The sequence below is a fragment of the Populus euphratica genome, unplaced genomic scaffold, assembly GCF_000495115.2.
Source record: "Populus euphratica unplaced genomic scaffold, PopEup_1.0 scaffold3.1, whole genome shotgun sequence".
Classification (NCBI taxonomy): domain Eukaryota; kingdom Viridiplantae; phylum Streptophyta; class Magnoliopsida; order Malpighiales; family Salicaceae; genus Populus; species Populus euphratica.
Genome location: NW_011499847.1, coordinates 68682 through 90044, shown reverse-complemented (window position 1 = coordinate 90044; position 21363 = coordinate 68682). Strand labels below are relative to the sequence as shown.

The 21363-nt window shown below is 35.4% G+C and overlaps 3 protein-coding genes and 1 long non-coding RNA gene across 6 annotated transcripts; all 4 read right to left on the bottom strand.

The window, feature by feature from the left end:
- Positions 1 to 735: 735 nt before the first annotated feature.
- LOC105138739 (pentatricopeptide repeat-containing protein At5g62370-like) lies at positions 736 to 6524 on the bottom strand. Its single transcript, XM_011044922.1, is given in 4 exon segments — positions 736 to 1190; positions 1649 to 1712; positions 2083 to 2590; positions 2681 to 6524. A coding segment is annotated over 1 exon segment (2664 nt). The 5' UTR covers positions 6281 to 6524; the 3' UTR covers positions 736 to 1190; positions 1649 to 1712; positions 2083 to 2590; positions 2681 to 3616.
- A 474-nt stretch (positions 6525 to 6998) lies between these two features.
- Positions 6999 to 11441, bottom strand: LOC105138718 (uncharacterized). Its single transcript, XR_844840.1, has 2 exons — positions 11237 to 11441; positions 6999 to 7500 (listed from the first exon to the last, which is right to left on the bottom strand). It is a non-coding gene; the product is annotated as an uncharacterized LOC105138718 (long non-coding RNA).
- Positions 11442 to 13437: 1996 nt separating this feature from the next.
- LOC105138708 (aspartic proteinase nepenthesin-2-like) lies at positions 13438 to 15366 on the bottom strand. Its single transcript, XM_011044880.1, has one exon. The coding sequence runs from the start codon at positions 14949 to 14951 to the stop codon at positions 13554 to 13556; it is 1398 nt and encodes a 465-aa protein (XP_011043182.1). The 5' UTR covers positions 14952 to 15366; the 3' UTR covers positions 13438 to 13553.
- A 1678-nt stretch (positions 15367 to 17044) lies between these two features.
- LOC105138689 (nuclear speckle splicing regulatory protein 1-like) lies at positions 17045 to 21363 on the bottom strand. 3 transcript variants are annotated; one of them, XM_011044871.1, is made up of 5 exons: positions 21029 to 21363; positions 20820 to 20942; positions 20418 to 20636; positions 17553 to 18025; positions 17045 to 17471 (listed from the first exon to the last, which is right to left on the bottom strand). In XM_011044871.1, exons 1-4 carry the CDS (start codon positions 21179 to 21181, stop codon positions 17573 to 17575), a joined length of 948 nt encoding a protein of 315 aa, XP_011043173.1. In that variant the 5' UTR covers positions 21182 to 21363; the 3' UTR covers positions 17045 to 17471; positions 17553 to 17572. The 3 variants fall into 3 exon arrangements, with proteins under 3 accessions (XP_011043173.1, XP_011043165.1, XP_011043156.1); XM_011044863.1 differs by having other exon boundaries at positions 17046 to 17480; XM_011044854.1 differs by having other exon boundaries at positions 17065 to 18025.

The window sequence follows — 21363 nt, the reverse complement described above, 5'->3', positions numbered from 1 at the left end:
CGCACTAAAAACCCAAACCTAACCTCTCTCCCCCACCAAGGCACTTTCCCACCTCTTTCTTATGGCACTGTTCACACGGCTCTTTTTTCTTGACCTGGCTTCTGGGCCTCTTTTTTCTTTGGACACCTCATGACGGCCCATTCACTGCAAATCCTTTCAAATTAATGATTATAAAATCATAAACCAGGAAGGAAGAGGATGAAGAGAGAATTTGGAATATTTTTGTCAGGACTTGGGATTATTTTGTTTTGAAATATATAAAAATATTTTTTTAAGTTATTTATGTTTGGACATATCAAAAATATTTATAAATATTAAAAAATATTAATTTAATATTTTTTTCAAGTGAGAAAAAAAGGTAGAAAATACCAAATTCTCATGCACTACCTCAATCTCTCTTTTCTTTTTTTGAATTCACAATATATTATTTTTTTATATCCTCTGAAATTTCGAAATGAATTGAATGCTATGAACAAAGTCATTTGCCAACCAAAGTTAAAAATAGTTTATATATTTTCATGTTTCCATTTACGTTTTAGCTAATACAATATTTGAAACACAAGTACAACCATGTTTCTTAAAAAAGTTAATTTTTTTCTTAAAATTAATTATTTTTATATCATTTTAATATATTAATATCAAAAATAATTATTTAAAAAAATTTTATTTTAATATATTTTCAAATAAAAAAAACTTTAAACCACAATTCCCACCCAAAAAAAAAAAAACCCGCACACCCCAAAGTCATCTATTCACCGTGCCCTTTAAAAATAAATGAACGTGGGGGGTGAATGCATATAGCTAGCTTCGGCCATCCCGTTGACAAACCAGAAGTACAAATAGTGTTGCGGACTCTATGATGAGACACAGAAAATGGCTTGACTTTGCAGTGACTTGGTTGGCCTAATTCGTTGCCATTGGACTTAGATGCCCCAGCTTTTGACTTTTGGCTCCACCAAGATAGAGAGGGCCATGACGAAGAAATGATGGCAAAGTGTGCTCTGCACTCACAGCTCTGACTAACTTGAATAAATCCAAAAGGCTGCAATCAATTTACTCACCACTACTGATCTAGTGTTATTAAACTTGGCCCTGTGAATGATCCATAGCAAGTAAACGCATTTGGTAGTAGCAGTAGCATTCATAAGAGGGTGCCAGGAAACTTCTGATTGACTGCTATAGCAGATAACCTGCGATCAGTCATGAACGAAAAGTAAATTTCTCCAGCTGTGAATCACTAAAACATGATCCTAGTTTCTGATACAGTATATGACATAAAGCATTGGTTTCATGAAGAAAAAATTGCGACTTCATATCACCAATAAGCAAAACCCTCCATACAAGATTCGATCGCATTTTAGCAATCTCAATAAATTAAGCAAAAGAATAGCATGAAAAAGAAAATGTCCGTACCTAAAATAAAATCATTGGAACTGTAATCAATTTCATTGGGAGCACAACAACTACTCATACATCAACAGGAAAACAGAGAGGAAAATACGAGACTCGTACATCAAAACATCAGCAATCGCAAATCTTGAACATTCATGCAATCCCAGTTATGCAAATCCCACCTAGTGGCTAAAAGACATTTCAAGTATAACAGAAAATTACAGGAAAAAAAAAAAGAACAAACATATATACCTACATAAACAAATCCTGCATTGAAAATAATGGGCCACCTCCAGTTCACGAACAGCAAAACCACCCTGCTATCCCATTAGAACACTAATCACAAGTAGCTTAGAAACACCTTTTAAGAAACAAAACCCATAAACAGAAAAGAACTTGCATCACCATTTCTAAATAAAATCACAAGAAAATGAAAAGAATCAACTTTAGAATAGCATCATGTTAACACAACCAGAATCACCAAAATGAAAATTAGAGAGGAAAAAAAAAAGAAGCAAAACAAGAACTCAAAGATTAAAATAAAAAATTAGTTATAAGTGCTAATAAAATGTGAGATCAATCTATCCAGCCACAACTAAAGCAGATGTTTAGTGAAAAACAAACAAAAAGAAAGAAAAATTTGAAACATGGTTTTGCACACACCTCGCACCAATGGCTGAATAACATACCGATCAACTTAAATGGTTTCACACAATACTGTAAGGTACAAGACTTCTGTATATTCATCTGGCCCCTTCCCATTAGATAGAACTCTCTCAAGCATTCCAAGGTTGTTTCCAGATTTGAGGTGATCCTATATGCCTGGAACTCATTAAACCATGCTAACATTAAGGCTCAATCCAGTAAACCATCATGGTTGAGAAGAAAATTTAAACCCTAGAACAGATAGTAATTATGTGGTTTTGATTATACCAGTTGCCAAACCAGAGGATAATATCCCCATCAGGGCATATGGCAGTGCAAAAGAAAATAACAATTTCCTAATTATTTATAAAATAGGGAAAGCCACCAGATGCTCTTGGAGATTATTAGACAGAAAATAGAAGCTCACGATTCGACCCTTTCGATTCGACCCTTTTACTTGAATCTTGCATGTAAAATTCCATTTCGATGGAAGTAGACAATCTGCCAATGATTACCATCTTGTCATGGGACACATCACTTTCGGATCCCAGATCTGTCAGAGGTCACAACAACCATATACATGAATTGAGAGAAAGAATGGGAGATAAGACAAAAATGAAACAGGTATATTGCAGGAACCAACCAAGTCATCAGGAGCTCTTTATCCAGTTCTTTAATACATGAATATCAACACTTTTAGCAGTAATATCATCAATGAGAGAACCAGGAATCTTTCAGTTGACCGCAATAACCTGCAGTTAGTAGGTCAAGATAAGTAAATTTCTCAAACTCTAAACCATGTATTTAAAAAGGTGCCAAATCAAGTTCAATAACAGTATCACCTAAATATCCTATACACAACATTAAACATGTATTGCTTATAAAACTCAATAAGAAACAATACTCATAAACAGAAAAGGACTCGTCCACATTTCTGGTAGATAAAAGCAAAAGGTAACTTTATAAATACTCTACCTCTCAGAGCACGACCCAGAGAAAAGGAGGAGAAGGAATCTATAGGAAGAAGGACAGATGAAAGAAAACCTGTCGGTGAACACCCAGAGAACAGGCACTGCTGTAAGAGACTATGACTTCAAAGAAGACCATAGGATCTCCTCCAAACAGAAACTTGAAAACTGACCAATGTGGATCAAAGCAAGCAGAGCCATAAGGAAACTTTATGCAGACTTGTGAGACATTGGTGAAAGTCGAGGTCTACTGAGAAAAGGGGGGCAGTTCATATTTGTTCAGAATTTCTTGGTTCACGAGAAGCAATGGATGTTCATCAGATGTTTCCACTAGCAGCCTCATTACTGACTCATCAGGCAGAAATACTCTCTCAAACATCACATCACATGCCCTATAAGCTTCGTGAAGTTTCTTTTCCTCGCATAAGATATAAAGCAGCCAGTTCCATCTATACAGGCAAGGCACAAGATGGCAAGCAACCATTTCTTCAGATATTCTGAAGGCAGGAATGCTTATGTAAGTAGCACAAAAATAATGGAGTAACTTTTCAAAAGCAAGCCAGCTCAAAAGAAGCCCCTCTTGCACATCGTATGTAAAAGAGATAAAGCATCTATTCTCTACCAGACTCAGAAAAAGATTTCAGTAAAGTGCTGTATGCACATCTATCAGGAGTACACCTATCTGCACTCATCCTATTAAACAACCCTATTGCACGATCAATTTCACCAGCCCTGCCATGTGCACCAATGAGAATTGTGAAAGTCACATATGGATGTATACCCTCCTTTTGCATCAGCTTAAATTGACGGTGTACATCCTGCATCATATTTGCCCACCAAATCCAAATATAATGATATTGTAGAGGTAAAGGAGGGCATAAACCCTGTTCCTTTAATTCTGCATGAGCTTCGATGCTAAGTCTTAATTCCCTAGGAGAATGTGCAGAAATAGTAAAAACATCTTCTCCAGGCAAGGAAGCTTTCTGATGAAGCAAATTAAACAGCAATTCTCTAACCCTCTTAGATATTCTGTTTGTCATGTACCATCTTTTCTTGGTGCCAGTGATATTTCTGCAAACACCACTAATCCAAGCAATGTGCAAGATGAGGTCAGCTTTAATCTTGCTTCTAACCATCAAATCAACCAGTATGAAAGCATATTTAAACTCTCCCGTCCTCAGAAAATGATTGATGACAAAGGTATACAGTACAATATTTGGAACAAAACCCTCTCCCAACATTTTTTAAAGATAAACGCATCCCTCAATACTCATTTTTCTCTTCACTAATCCTCTTATCAGTGCAGTGTAAGAATAAGAACTTGGCTCGATAGCATTCTCTATCATCTTCTCAAACAAATTGAGGGCTTTAGCACCTCTTCCATCCCTAGCATATGCATTGATCATTGTCATATAGGCAACTTCATCAGGATCCAAACCATCCCTACGCATCATGTGGAAAAGAGTTTCGGCTTCAGAGATTCTCCTCTGTTGGCTTAGACAAGCAATGATGCAGTCATAGATAGCGACACTAGGTTTTGGTCCCATTTCCTTCATCTGGTCCAAAATACCAAAAGCCGATGCTAGATCCTCTTGTTTACAGTATTCATTTACCATAATCAGATAAGTCTCCAAGTTTGGAACTATGCCCTCATTTTGCATAATGTCAATCAGAGACTTGACATCCTCAAACAGCCCATCCTGGAATAGACGTTTGATCAAAGAGTTGAAAGTGAAAAGCAAAGGAATGCATCCAGCACTGGCCACATTTTTAAAGCAGGCCAACGCAGCTTCTGTCTTTCCTCCCTCACACAAGGCACTAACATAGATGCTGCCAGCCACATTACATAGATTCAAGTCAATTCTTGCGATTTCTCTCAGAATTAGCTCAATTTCTTGCTCCAAACCTGCACTGGAATTTATCTTATCAGAAATTGAGAGTGAAGAACGGTCCAACCCACATCCATTCTTGGCAATTGCCTGCAACATCAACAAACAGAGTTGAAGCTCAAGCCCCTTGGGTTCATTCCTCATGAGTACAAAAAAGAAAACATGGTCCGGAATGATTCCACTTTCCAGCATTCTTTCACACAATTCATAAACTTCCAAACACCTATTCTGCTTATAAAGAGCAGCAATTATAGGTGTATAACAATGCACACAGGGAGCCAAATTGCAGTGAAGCATGCTATTCAAAAGCATCTTAGCACAATCTAACTTCCCTTGCTTGCAATAATAACAAATCATTAAATTATAAGTGACCTCATTAGGCTGAATCCCCGAGTCACTCATCAGGCTCCACAATGCCCATGCTTTATCAAACAAGCCCATGTTTAAAAACCCATGAATTAAAGTGTTATAAGTACAAATATCTGGGTCACAGCCCTTCTTTAGCATCCTGAAATAAACCCTCATTGCCATCTTCATCTTCTTATTCTTACTGTGAGCATTCATTAGCGAGGTATACATCACCTTGTCCACAAAGAAACCTTGCACCTCCATCTCCTCAAAAATCAACTCCGCCTCCACCAACCACCCTGCCTCGCAAAGCCCAAAAAACAATGTCTTAAACATATGCAGAGTAGGCGGCAACCCGGTTCTTTTGCACATTGTATCAAACACTTGTATCGCTTGACCCACATACCGTTGATGACACAAACCATTAATCAAAACATTATAAAACCACATGCCCAATTTCACATTAGCATCACTGATCCTAACTAAATAATCAAATGCTTCCAAAAACCTATCTTGCTCGTAAAACCCTTCAAGAATCATGGTACAGGCAGCATTACTAAGCACACAATCATCACTACCAATAAGTCTATCAAAAAGCCTTACAGCATCATCTAATTTCCCTAACTTAGCCAAACAAATAATCATAGAATTGACAATATTCGAGTCCGGTTCAATACCTCTAGCAATCACATGATCACGATAAAACTCATGCGCTGATAGAGGCTCACCCAAGTCAACCAGTTTCTTAAGGAGCTCGCAAGAAATTCCAAGGCCAAGGTCCACGCCACTCGCAGAGGCAAATTCAATGGCGGAAAGTGCATCAGGGACCGTAGGAGAGCTGGCAATGAATCTCTGAATAACTTGCTGGGCAGAGGATAAAAGACCGCGGCGAAGAAGGTCATGGACTAAGGATTGGCAAAGGGAAGTGTGGTCGTTTGAGATTGGTTGTGGGTCTAAAGGGACAGCACAAGTTGAAGTAATTGGTCTTTTTTTGGGTTTGAAGTAGAGAGAACGATAGAAAGGCCTCCTTTTTATCATGTTTTCAACAATTGGATTGCCAAATTTTCATGTCAAGATTGGAAACTAATGGAAAAGAAATTGTGGGTTGAGTAAAACTATGTGAGCAGGTGATGAAATGGAAGGAGGAATTGGCGGTTTAGCCAGTTCAGAGGATTGAGATGTGCCTGCCTGGGTTTAGGCCTTGGGGTTTTAGGAGCTGATGATCAACCGTTGCATTTGTTTGGAGAGGACTTGGCCCACTACTTATGAGTGGATTAAGATTTAATCCCTATACTGCTAATATTTTATATTTTAGCCCTTACACTTTTGAAAATCATAAGTTAATCTCTTTAAGAGTTTATCTGAGTTGACTGTTAATTCCTTTTCAAGTATTAGCATTGCCCTCTTTAAATGCGCTTTGGTTTCGCTTATGGTAGGTAATATTGGTAAATTTGAGAAGAAATGGAGAATATTTTAGGAAGAAATGGAGGAACAATTCAATTATCCCCATGGAATGACTTATATTATAAACAAATAAAAATACAGTGGTTCACAATTTTCTTGTTTTTTCAAAATTAATTAACCATCATCAAAAGTACTCTAAACCTACTAAATGCATAATTATAACCTAGCATCTTTTATTACGCTCAAATCATGGGATAGTAGCAAGGTAATCACCTAAATTTAGCCAGGTCTCGTTAATACCAGACATTTCATAAGCAGTAAGCACACATCTACTGCTACTTCTCATCGAAAATGCTCTACCAGGACGGCATATCTGATTGTCTGAAAAATTTCTTGTCCCATTGGGGATTTCTGATATTACAAATTATCCGAAGTTCTTACAATGCATTTACAGCAAAACGTATAATAATTTGATAATTTCTCAGCAAATTCCATTCCCCTAAATACACTTTGTGAGAGGATCACCCCCTGCCTTGATTACATGACTATTTACCTGGAAACAAATGACCCAGATCAGGATCATCCAAGTTCACATCCAGCCACCCTTGCAATCGCATATATTCAATATAATGATCTGGTGGCGTCACTGCCCGGCAATTTCCTGGAGTAAAGCCATGAACCCTCTCAAGATCACGAGCAAGCCACCGGAGATAAGCATGGTCCAATGGAGGCACAACTTTCAAGAGAATCTCTTGCCTGTCCTGGGCCAACGGAAACACGTCTTCTCTTTCTTGCTTCGTGGGTTTGTTTCCCATGCTTGACCAGCTTCAGAAAGAGAACAAGCTAGCACGCACCTGTAGTAAATTATAGGAAGACACAGAATTGGGTGAATAGATATACTAGTTATTAATTTTATCTCATGTTTAAGATGTCTGCTTTTATTGCATCCACACAAAGCCTCACGTAATTTTGACAATGCAGCAACTTGTGGTTGATCAGGATTTAGCAACTTCCTCAAAAATAATCTTTATGAGGCAGTTCTTAGACAAATTGTACCTGAGATAGTTGGAGGCAGGATAGATAATGTGCATAAAGAATTCATCCCAATGAAAGCATTGCCAGTGCTGTAGGCCATGCTCAAATCAAAAGAGAAATGGTCCTAAATCAAATATAGAGACACTCAACATCCTGATGGCTGAGAGGAAGCTACAAACTATGATAATGTCAATCGCTATGGGAATTTTTTGAAACCAATAGTCTCCAAATCAAAATTTCATCAAATAAAAGAGTTGAGGGTTGAATCAAGCTTAAAATCTAGTCTGCAGACAGGAGCTAGTAAACCAGAAGGGATTGGTGATATGCCGCTAGTGAAACATAACTAACATCCTCGGTGGTACTAAAAGCAACAAAAATGACACTATCATTGCTAGGAATGGCAACCAGATTCAGCAACAAGCTTGAAGCATGAGAAAGAGTTCATCTTATTTGATATGGTTTGTGCCAAAATAGTGTCCCTCAACATTATCACAAGGCTATGCAGCGTGTTTAAGAACCAAATTCATGCTAAGCTGCGCCTTCAAGATTCTGGGATGTCTTTTAACAAGACATGATATCTGCCAAGTCCTTGTTTACAAATAAGTAACCATCCACTGAAAAAAGGCAAATGAGTACCAAAAGTTTCAGCATCAAGTTTCAAACCATAGGGAAATGGTACATGGCTCCAATTCTTTTGCCTAAAATATGCAAGGAAGCAAGAATCTTATACTAGATCAAATGGTTGCAATATATTTGAAGCCCTAGATAAAGTTCGTTGCATGATTAATGATCTGTGAAAATGAGAACTGGGAGTGGCACAACAAAATTCCTCAGCAGAAATTAAGACAGGAAAATTATTAAGGCTGGCCATGTAAACCTGCTGGGAGGTTCATATGATACATGACAGCTTTCTACTGGTTCGGGACTAATTTTCAATTTGGAACCATAGGAAAAGCCAGAATTATCATAAGAAGGGGCATCTTATCGATACACCATGTTCTAGTCTAGAACACAATGTGAAGGCATTAGAGATAGACGGCCAAGGGACATGTCTCCTTGTCCTTTTTGTTTTAAAAAGACAAAAGCTCTCTTCATAAACGTCTCGAAGACTAATTTATTTTATGTTTTTGTCTTCATCCTTCCAACGTTTCAGTCTCTTCTTTTATCTGTCTTTAAATCTCTTCTTTTATCTGTCTTTTCTATCTTGAAATATTAACCAAACGCAACCTTAATTCTTTTGTAATTGATTCTCTTTCTCCCTCTAATTACACCTTACAAGTTCAATTCTATTGATGTTAAAAATGTTGAAGATAAAATTTATTCACACTAAGTCTAAAACACCATGCATATACAAACAAATGATCCAAAAACAAAAATTAGATTAAATTAGATTATGTTATTAGTTTCTTTCCTTGTATATTTGAAGACAACTAATAAATGTTTAGAGAATCAATAAGATTTAAATCTCACAAATTAGGTAAGCAGCTATTTGTTTTTCCATATAAGCAATAAAAAAAAAAAACTTTGGTCATGTTATTTTCTTTTTATGGTCCAAAATAAACAAGCCAAGCCCCGATCCAAAAACATAGATTTTATTTTATTTTATTTTATTCCATTTCTTTTTATTAAATTTTATTCCATTAATTCTAAAAACAAATATGTTTTTTCACCAGCAAAATCTTCTCATTACTTTTCAAGAGTTAAAAATTTTAATTAAATACATAAAATAAGTGTTAGTTTATGTGATAATATTTTTAAGTTTTTACAGTAAATTCTAAAAAAAAAAACATAGAGATTGATTATAAATATGAAATTACTCTTAACAATTGTCCTAAAAAACACTTCTTAATGAGAAGTCAATAATTTATTGTCTTAAAAATGGAATTTGAATTGATGAAAGTTAATTTTGAACAAGCACAACAGATTAGACATTGGCCATTGTCTTCTAGAACCAACACAACGGTCTCTGACATTTTATAATGCGGTGAAACTTTAGTTCCTGTGTACTCCATTCTCGTTTTCCCTCTAACTATGCCTTACAAATCCAATTCTGTTGATTTTAAAAGTGTTTAAGCTAAAATTTATTCACACTAAGTCTAAAACATTATGCATATACAAATAAATTATTCAAAACTAAAGATTAGATGAGGCTATTAATTTATTTCCTTGTATATTTGAAGGCAACTAATAAATGTTTAGAGCATCAATAAGATTTAAATTTTCCCAAATTAGGTAAGTAGCTATTTTGTTTCCATGTATATAATCACAGAATCTCTTAAAATAATTCGATTGCTAAATTTGTCGCAGGTGAAGACACCTATAAATTTGTGTTGCATACATGAACTTGAAATACAAACGCTCTAGCATCTTCAACAAGTGAGAGTTCAGATAAAAGAATCGAAGATAATGAAGTCAATTGTCTTTCTCTTGATTTCTTGGGTCGCACTATTAAGCCTCTTCACTCCCACTCAAGGTTAGGAGTGATCAAAGTACTGATGAATAGTACTTGACGATTTGATAGATGAATTTTTGTTTGAAAAATTATTGAATATGTGCCTTTCTTTCTTTCTTTGAAAATGCAGGTCAAATCCACTGGTGCCCAAAGACGGCCAGATTTCCAGGGGGGTGTGGAAACAACGGCAGTCAGCAATGCTTAGTTGATTTTTTATCAAACTATGGTGCAAGCAGCATGCCAAAGAATTGTGTATGCAAAAATGCAGGATCTCAACGATTGTGCTCATGTCAGGTTGTTTGTCAGTAAGATTTCTGTCAAAAAAATAAACAAAATCCTGGTGCTTAGCCATGTTTTGTTTCTGAATCTGATGGATGCATAACTAAGTATGGTCAAATAAGGTAAGAAGTTGAGAAACGAAACTTACAAAACCATATAATAAGTTCTTTCTGAGTTGATAAACAATTTGTTTTGAGCCCTTTTTAATTCAGCATATAATCTCTTAATGCATCTAGATCAAGCTGCTCTTAAGCTGTCGAACTGCATGCTATATCATAAACAGCCAATGATGTATTGCTAAGCCAACTATCAAATACTCCTAGTTACAACGATTATCATTTTGACACAGAATTATAGTATACCTTCGATAAATTGACAAGTTAATAACCTCGATGAAACAATATTTTTGTTTGATCCGACTTAAATTTGAAGTTCAAATAATATCTCAATTAATTAATAAATTTGAAGGATCCAAAGGTATTTATTTATAGAGTTTTAACTGTATTGACCAGTAATTTTTACACAAAGCACCAACTGTTCTCATTGTATTCTTCAGAAAAATTATCAAAAACTGCGACATGGAGCATTCTATGAACTAGATTAAACTAAATGGTCACACCCACATCAGTATTTTACCTCATCGAGACTATCAAATGATATTTGCTAAATATTTGTTTTCATTAAACAAGACCCATGATAGTCTTCTCCTAAAATATGCAGAGAGAGAGAGTGAGGGAGGGAGGGAGAGGGAGGGAGCAAACACGACACAATACGAATCAAAGTGAGCTTATCTTTAAAACATAAGAGGCAAGAACTTGGCTTACCTTCGATTCTTGTAGTGTATGTTCGGCCTTGTGAACTGTGGATGACGACGACTGGTGTTGGATAACAGAGAAATGAAGCAAGGAAGAGGGAGTTTCGACGTTCTGACTTTCGATTTTGTTAGGACACACCTTTCTTTGGAACACGAGCCGACATGGTATAGGACAACACAGAGTATCATGTGAATCGTTTTTGTCATGTACGGTGTCTAAAGATAAGGTCACACTCTTTATTGGGACAGAACTTATTAAAATATATTTCTTATATTAGTTAGATTCATTTTCCTTAAATTTGAAATTATTCTTTGTTTTTTTTTGGATTTTGAACTTTTTTTCTTATGGCAAACAAGCAATACTCTTTCATTTAACCATGTTTTTTTGAAAAAAATTTAAAAAATATATTAAATATACAAGTTATTTCAATATATTTTTTAAATTAAAAAGCTTAAAGTATAAATTAAAAAATCAATACAAGCAAAATTAATATATTTTATAGTATAAAATGAGATATCCATCTTATTATGAAAATTATTTATTTAAATAAATAAAAGATAAATTGACACTATAAAAAATTCATAACTTAAAAAATAAACACTAATAAAATTGATTGAATAAACTCACTCTATAAAAGATATTATGTAAGGCCGAACAAATCGGCAAGATAATTATAAAATGAATATTTTTTATTTTTAAAAATAAACTTAATTTCAAAAAAAAATTATAAGTAAATTAGAATAATAACTTGAAATACTAAATAGAAACAAATCGACTAAAAAAGACTTATATTAAAAAAAAAATAGATGATTTTTTTGGACTACATGGTAAGTAATTTTACTATAGTTCAAAACACATTTTAATATAAATTGAGCTACAATAAAATATCCAAGCCATTTAATTTTTTAGGTAATTTCTTCGTTAATAAATCTCCCTCTTGAAATATAGAAACCGTTAAAATAGATTTTAATAAGGTCATTATTTTATTTTAGTATATTTTTTTAAAACCTGAGAGGGTTCCTAATAAGATAGGTTTGGATATGCTAGAACCAAAATAATTAGGTTTGGCAATTAAAAACTAACAAAACATGGGTTTGATAAAATGAGATAATGATTTCTTTACCTATAAGCAAAAAATCTTTTAAAAGATATACTATATTTACTATTTTATTAATGATATATAATGAATATTTTTTTCTTGTTGATAATATCAAAAGCAAAGTACTTTTTAACTATTCTTTTATTTAAAAATAACAAGATTTATAAAATATAAATACTTCTTGAACCATGTAAGTAAAGGTTTATAATATTTTTATTTCTTAAGAGTTTATATTTATTTCATGTTATCAATCATTCTAAAATACAAGAATAAATATAGATTACTCTTGAAATTTAAAGTTTTTTTAAGTTAATTTTTTTTTATCTTTCCTATAAAGTTACTAATTTTATAAGGTTTTTAAATTCCTTTGACTGAAACTGTTTTTGCTGTTACTTATATCTTTTATCACTAATTTGGTTTTTCTTGAGCTAAGGATAAGAAAACTATTTACTTGAATATCTTAATTAACAATACCCACAAGCTACATAACCTATTACATAAATATTTTAGGCTCTGGAACATCATCAGACACTACATGTTAATGAATCAAGCAACAACTAGATAAGTATTGTTTGTAAATTGCAAGTCAGTAGATGGAAATCTTGGCCTCAACAACCTCAAACAACCTCAAGGCTAGGGCTGAGTTCAAGCTTATTTTCATGGACATCTCTTGGAGGACAGCACTATTTTGGTGCGACATGTCCAAGGACAACAAATGTCACGCTCCTTCCTATATGTTGTGGCCCTTGCTACCACTAGGGATCACAATGGCATTGATCTCAACTATAAAATCAATAATAAAAATTCTGTATTTTTTGGGGGCAACAATCTTACATAAACATAAACTTTGTTGATGATCAACCTAAATAAATAAGAAATTATTTTATGTAGTTAGATTTGATTAAAACTCAAAAACATAAAAAAATCAAGTTTTGAGGCAAGTATAGATACAGGTTTGTCTAAATCAAATTCAAAACTCAACACTAAATAAATAAATAATCTTAATTTTTTTTAAAAAAACCACGTTAGGTTCCCTTAATAAAAATCTTTATCTGAGAATTTATTTTTATATTTATTTTGAAGATAGTATATGTTAAAGATCATCAAGAGATCCCAGAAATAAATACATAAATATAAAATTTACCACATTTTTTCCTTTATCCCCTCCATCTGTAGTACACATGGAATGTTCATGGTAAAACAATTACAAATCTTTAACAATAAGAATCAGTTGCATTTCTCTTGCTTGAACCCTAATCTCTCATTCCTCAAATCATACTCCACGTAAAAATTCTGCATCTGAAAATTCCCCAAAATCATCCCAGGCCCACCCACCCTCTCCGGCCCCGCCACCCCATCCGCCACCACAGTCAAGCACGCCACCTCACCACCGACAAATGCGAAATAATTCTCCACTGGCAGTGCCACGTCAGCACCACCCTTAAAATACAGCCTCAGTTCAGGAAACGACACCGTTTTGGCATCAGAAACATTGAAGCAAGGCCTTAGCCCTATCACATCCTCAATTTCCTTAACCCTCCTGTAATCCTTAATTTGTCTAACAAACTCATCACTCAGTGGCTCAAAAGCCTCACGTGCCATGAACGTGAACGTGGTCCCTGAGTCGATGATGACCCCACCATTGCCGTCCTCTCCCGGTGACAAGTACTTGTAAGGCACCTTCACATGGTGGCCGCCGACGGTGATTCGCCGGAGACCCAAATAGTAATAAACTGAGAAACTACTTTTGTTGTCAACTATAGGGTTTTTCACAAATGGAGTGTACACCAAGGCATTGGTTTTTTTATCAGAATCTAACTGTTCTATGTCGAGAACTAAAGAGCTGCTCTTCTTGGTGTCATCATCGAATCTATGAGAGAGTAAACAGTAAGAGAACTTACCTAGACCAAGTTGACTCGGTAAAGATGAAAGTCCACGACCAAATCCAGCAATTCCCGCGGGTTGGTGGGAAGAGATTACGGAGCACCCCACAAGGAAGTTGGGTTTTGATAGGCTATGGAGATGGAGAGTTTCTGATAATGCAACGCCTCCAGTTGTGCCTGATCCGTAGAAGATCAGATAAGGTGGACAAGTTTGGTTGAGGCAGGATTTAATACTGCAGTCTTGATCGCAGTTTATGTTTGAGCGGTGGATCCAAGAGCATTTAGGGTTTTTGCATCCAAGAAGCTTGGAAGATGAGGATTCTTTAGGGATAAAAGGTTGGATTCTTGATGATGGTGAGGAGGAGGAGGAGACAGAACAGTGCTTACATAGGTAGTGAGAGGTGCAAGGGAACCAGACAATGTCACTTCCAGTATCCATGATGAAAGAGAGGGTTTGGGGTGGAGTGCCAAAGCTGAGAGAAACTGAGTAGCCTCCATAGCTATGAGAGAAGAGAGGGGCTGTGGTGGTGGTGGTGGTTGCAGGGGTAGTTTGGGGATGTTTGAGGTGGCGGGCTCTTGCTAGGGAGGTGGTGACAAGGTGGTTCAGCTTTTGGTATTGATCTTGAAACGGGATTTGGTTTGTTTGGGGATGTTGTAATGGGATTGTTATGGAAGAAGAAATGATGGGAAACAAGGAAAGGAGAGATAGACAGTAAAGCAAAGAAGAAGAAACAGAAACCATGGCTGTTTAACAACTTGTTCTTGCTTAGTGCCTTGGGAAGAGAGTGTGGCCAAACAATTATCTTTTGTTTAAATTTGGTGTAATATTGTTGATAAGGAGACGGTATGGCCTTTTGGGACAGTGCCAGGTAGGTTTGGGTGACAAAATTTCGGACCCTTCTTGCTTTAAATGAATGATTCAAAACATCACAACTGTCAATGTGCATGCCTTCAAGGAGATGAAAAAAAGGGCATCTAGATGCTGAATGGCAAGCCAAGGATAAGATCACTGGATTAGAAGCCATTAATCATTAACGTTCTTCGAAGATGGGAGTGAGAGAGAGAGATTGTTGATAGATCGGACCCTTTCATAGAAGCCATTAATGTCCTTAAATCAGTGGATGGTTATTTAGGTCTCCACAGTAGCATTTGGATTGGGACCATTTGCAAATGAAAGAACAGCTCCTTTCTCGTGTGAGCTAATGTGGGGGGGGGGGGGGGGGGGACCATAAAGGACTCTTGGCGGTTTGTAAATCCGAGACAATGGGCACATGCACCATCTTAGAACGTGAAAGTGACTTCCTTTCCGCCTACTTGCCTTGGCTCCGAGCAGAAAACCAGACAACTGTGTACTTCCTTGGCTGTTCTCATCGGAGTTGACCTTCTGAGCAACTTTTAATAAATTTCTGTGACCGCCGTACACTTTTGAAAGGGTTTTCGGCCCCCCAATGCTAACTTTTCATCTGCGGTGCTGCTGGACAATGGGTCCTTAGGCCCTTGAGCCCTTGTAGTTTTTGTGGTGATTTGAGTTTTTATGCGACCAATTATTTTATTTGAAGGCTGCCTTCAAGACCCTGCCAGCCATCGTTACAAAAACCAAAGATATCTCGTCACCGAAGGAAAAATTTACATGACAAGGTGGAAATACAGGTAATATAGCCCTGCCGGTTCCTTGTTCAAGACAATGATATTTTAGCCATAAAATCTGCCTTGGGTAGGGTAGATGAGGACAATTTAGATAAGAAGACTGCTATTTTGCAGCCCCTGGATCACGTCCTTTCTGCGTTACAGCGCTAGAGGGTGTCTAAATCTAAAGCACATGCATGTATTAAATTCATAACTATAAGCATAACTATTAAATTAAAATAAGCTGAAATTTTATAAAAAAAATATTAGATACATGAAATTATATTTTAATAAAATTTTAAGTCAAATAAAATTTCTAGACAAATCTTCAAACTAGATTTTCGTACATGATTTGGGATATATATAAAACCATAGATGAAATTTTTCTATATTCAAGTTGTTTTGGAAATTAAACATCTTAACATTTCAAAACATATAGAGAGAACATAATTAAAGCTAGGATTAAAAATCACCCACGTATATATCAAAATCATATATTCAAGCTTCATGAAAAAAATTTAGCATAAAATTTTTATTTTTATTATTTTATTTTACCTATTTTTAATATTAAATAATTATTTTCAATTTAAATTTTTCCGGGCCATTAAACATTATTTATAAGTTTATTTCATTATTAGACTTATATTAGTTAATTATTAGTTTAGATTTAATAGCTTGCAGCCTAAAAACAAGAAGTTTTGGCATAAAAATTTTATTTTTATTATCCTATTTTATCTATTCATTTAATATTAAATAATTATTTTTAATTTAAGTTTGTCCTAATCCATTGAACATTATTTATAAGTTTATTTTATTATTAAACTTATATCAATTAATTACTAATTTAGATCTAATAGTTCGTAACCCAAAAACAATCTATTAAGGTAATTAGAGAAGCTTATATTATATTTTTTTTAGATACAAACTTCAACAAGAAGTTGTTTATGACAAAACCTTTCTTTATAAAAACAGATCATACATTAACTTATTAAAAATTAACTAAGTTCATAATATCATTTCATATTTTTTAGATACAAGATTATTTCTCTTCAAGTTTTTTTTTCCAATATCTTTAATTTTTAAATACAAAATTATTTTTAAATAAAAATTCTATCAAGCTTGATTTTTAACTTATCAAGCTTGATTTTTAACTTTCCAAATAGTTATGTACTTCATTAAAAGTTATTTGATGGCATGATCAAGAATTTTGCATCAATTGATCTAATGGCAACTCACAACTGGCAAAGTTCATATCTAATCTTTCATCACGTTAACATGAAATTCCAAATAAAGCACGTTTAACTGTAGGCAAAGTGAAATCATGCGACTCAGCAAGAACGTCAATACATTCCCATCTTATGACGATACTCGCATTTCTCTAGAATTTTCTAATAGCGTACCTTCATCGTCGGCAGAAAAAGGATGCGCTTGATAAACTAATAATGGACATTGGTCTACTGATGTGACGGATCACAAGACAACAACCACCATAAAAGTTTTCCTTGCAGTGGCCATCGGTCAAATTGATTTATTTGAACGCTTCCATCGTTTAGGCCATCAATGGTAAAGAAAGAGTTCGAAGATCTAAATGGACATACAGTAGCATCCAGCAGTAACCCTTGGGAAAACATGCAATCTACATAAACTGACGACTTTAATTAGGACAGGGAAAAAAATAAAAATAAAATTCCTCTTGCATCTCAATCACATTACATACCCAAGAAAGAAACAGAGACTTCACTGCTGCTTTGCCTTCTTACGTGCCAAAAACCGTTCTTTAGCTGCAGCCAGTGCATCTTGATTTCTTTTATGATGATCAGGATTTAGTTGATTGGCTGATGATTGTTCAGCTGGATTTTTTACTTCTGTTGAAGTGCCTGAAATTGCTTTATCAGAAACTGGCTCCGGATCTAATGGTTCAGAACTTCTTCTTGGAGGGGAAGTTCCCTTTTGATGTGCCTCTTTCACACTGGAAGAATCCAATGCAAACTTTGAGTCTGTCAGTGCACGATTTCTGTCAGAAGTTTCACCAGCTACTTTATCATAAGGCTTCTCTGGCTTCTCTGGCTTCCTAAATTCAGTTTGCTTATCTTGTTTCTCTTGCTTCTTGGACAGTAAATCTTTCGCGCCAAGTGCAACATTTTTACCGAGGTTGAAATAGAAATCACTCAAGTCACTCTTCTTAGTAACCTTTAAAACAAGAAAACATACACATCTCAGTTGGCAACTCACCAAACAGCACAGGATGTTTCTTATCAGCACAAACATATAAGCTTTATCAAGTGATATGATCAGTTCAAAACTATATTAACATTTATACCTTACATTTGATATTCATTTGACTGCACTTGAAACAAAGCACAGCATACCAAGTCTTGAAACACACACCACACGCTAAAGCTAAGCCTTAAATAATCAAAGCTGGGCATGAAGCAATGAAAACTAAGGGGATGTTTGGTACCATTACCCAATTTTGGTTTTCCATTTTAAGGAAACCAAAAACTGTTTATAACCTTCAGTTTTTTGTTTCCGAAAGACCATTTAAAAACCAATCTCAGTCTTAGTTAAGTATTTGAGAGTGTAGTAGCTTTTGCTTTTAGATCCGCTTCAAAAGTGTATTTCACTTGAAAAAACATCAATTTGATGTTTTTTCTAGTGCTTTTCGATGATTTTGATGTGATGATATCAAAAATAAAAAAACATATTTTGATACGTTTTCAAGTGAAAAACACTTTTGAAAAGTATCATGCACCACAATACCAAACACACACAAACTATTATCAAAATCACGATCGTTGTAGCAACCCAGGAACCCAGCTCCAGAAAACATTACTGAAACTTACACTAGTTTGATTTATCTCATAGGCAATGGAAAATTAGTCAAACATCTCACCGGTCCATTTCATAACCCATAAATCACAGAGAGATTTCTTTTGTTCAAAGACATCAAGTAAAAGCCCATGCACAATTCAAAGTTCTTCATTTCTCATATAAAAGTTACTGTGAGCTAGATTTCTCAAAGAAGATTGGCAAACAAAATCAAAGCATCTTTGAATACTACAACCTTCATTGCATTTCATACATGGTATTGAACAAAACCTCAATGCTTTCTAATTGGCTGATTGCATCCAAATTGAATTGAACACAACCTAACTAGGCTGCAAATACAGAGATTTCATCTCTAGCAAAACTGCCTAATTGCTAATGCCATCATATTCCCTAGCTTCAACAATCTTTGTCTATACTAGGAATGTAGACAGGTCAATTTGCCACCCACAAACTACAAGTTTCTAGTACAAACTTAAAACCACCTTAACCTTGCTTGATTTAGCATTGAATTTGATAGAAGCATATGTAACCTCACCAGGCATTAAGCCACTTTGTGGTCCATCTTTTAAATCTACAATGCCTGAATGATGAGGGGTAATAAAAATCACCTTCCCTTGACCAAGGGTAGAGACAGGCAGTTTGCGTTTGTGTCAACAAAGCAGCCTTGTTCTATGCTAATCAAAATGCAATGCTTTCAGTTTTATGATATTTTTAACCAAATTCCTGTCTATACCTACAAAGTGAGGTGTGGTTAGTTCGATCAACTTTGGATTCATAAATTTCTAGTTGTACATGTATCAAACACAATGAAGGAAATACCAAGTCATTAATGTTCTTTCATAAACAGGACTGCAGTCCTAAGATCAATTCCCCAATAAGTTGAGGAAATATATTCTAAATCTCTCCCCTCATTTGTAGGGCAAACAATATTCAGATGTGGACAAATAGACATCACTAATTCAGTTGCTCTTTCCTATTATGTTTTTTTATGTTTCCTCTTATCTCATTTGTAACGCAGACATTTCATTTTCCTATAGACAGTCATTCACCTTTTCAGGGGTCATCTTCTAAATGACTACCTTTTGATTAAAACAATCGATTATTATAAAAAAAATCCTCTCCCCTCAAGGCATCGAAGCTTGAGCCAATCAACTGATATGCAGCATTACTGCTAATCTCCTAGAGATATTTTAACAGCTATAACAAGGCTTCTATATTCTACATCATAAAATCTGTTGGAATCCAGCACTAGACTAAACATAAGTTGAACTAATTTAGAATAAAACCTGTTTTATGTTCTTTTACGCAGACAAATACAGACCCTTGATGTGTTACTTCCTTGGTGCTATCACAGATCTAGAGGGAACCCTGAGCTTAAAACTAGTCCAGAATAATCGCACGACCAACATTATCTCAAATGCAAAAACTCCAACTCACACTAATCCATCAGCAACTCACATGACAGTTTAAGAACTCTATCTATATTACGAAGTTGCATTATTCATGATTCATTGCCAACTAGCTACAGAAACATCTCAGTGTATAGAAATAGTAGCATAAACAAAAACATTCAAATGACAGCAAACAGATGCAATACTACTAGCATTTGCGAATCAGCAGATCTAGTCATTGAGAGCATGGAAAGCATTAACAAAACAGTGATGGCTTAATTAAGAGATGAGATTATATCCAATGAGGACCAAGCAGTGGCAATGTGCAGCAAAATCTTAGGAGCAGAAAAAGTTATACATACATCCTCTTTCTCCTCTCTAAGTTCGCGCAAACGATCTTCCTCCATCCATTTCTCCTGCTCTGCAAGTTTCCTCTTATAAGCAGCTGTAACAAACTTATCCTTGTCTGCAAATAAGTGATCTTCTTTACTTCTTTCTTTCGCAAGATTTTTCTCAAATATTACATCATGTTGTCGTTTTCGTTCTTCTGCCTTCCCCATCAAAGTCTTGATATATTTAGACTGAAAAAGAAACAAACATAATCATCACTCAATTTACCCCTTCTAAACTTTTAAATACCTACTCCCAGTGCATTGCTTCTTCACTCACATAAAATGAGACCCACCATGGTAATTACCGTGATTACCGTGGAGGGGCAATGCACCGCGAATACCTAATGAAATGTGCTGATACAGTCAAAATACCTCTCTCTTTTGGCGATCTAGGGCTTTCGGCTGAGCAATTTTCTGTTTCATCTCGTCATAAACTCCATCATAATCAAACACTGATGGGTCTTCTTCTAATGCTTTCTTATGCTGCTCCTCAATCTTAACAATTAAAAGAAAAAAATATACAGTAAATAAAAGAAAGTAACAAAAAAAAAAGAAGACAGTGATTGAAAAAGCTTACTTACATCTTTGAGAGATTTGTTCTTAGCAGCCTGCCGAGAAATCTCCTTCTCCACGTCGTCTTCGTCTTCGTCGCCGAATCCTAGCGCCGTAGGAGGTGGAGGCCGTGGTGGTTTTTTCTGCTGTGGTTGTCTTAGCAGCAATCCATACTTTTTCATTTTTTCTACCTAGAGCTAGGCACCCAACCGGGCTGTTAGTTTTGATCGGAAGTTTCTTTTCTCCGACGAAGGCACCGGGAAACACTGTCGGAGAATTCGAACTCCGGTTGTCTGATTGCTCCGGAGGAAAAAAAATGCAACCTTTCTTTCTGGGTGGGTTTGGTTTCGGGGTTTTTTCCTCG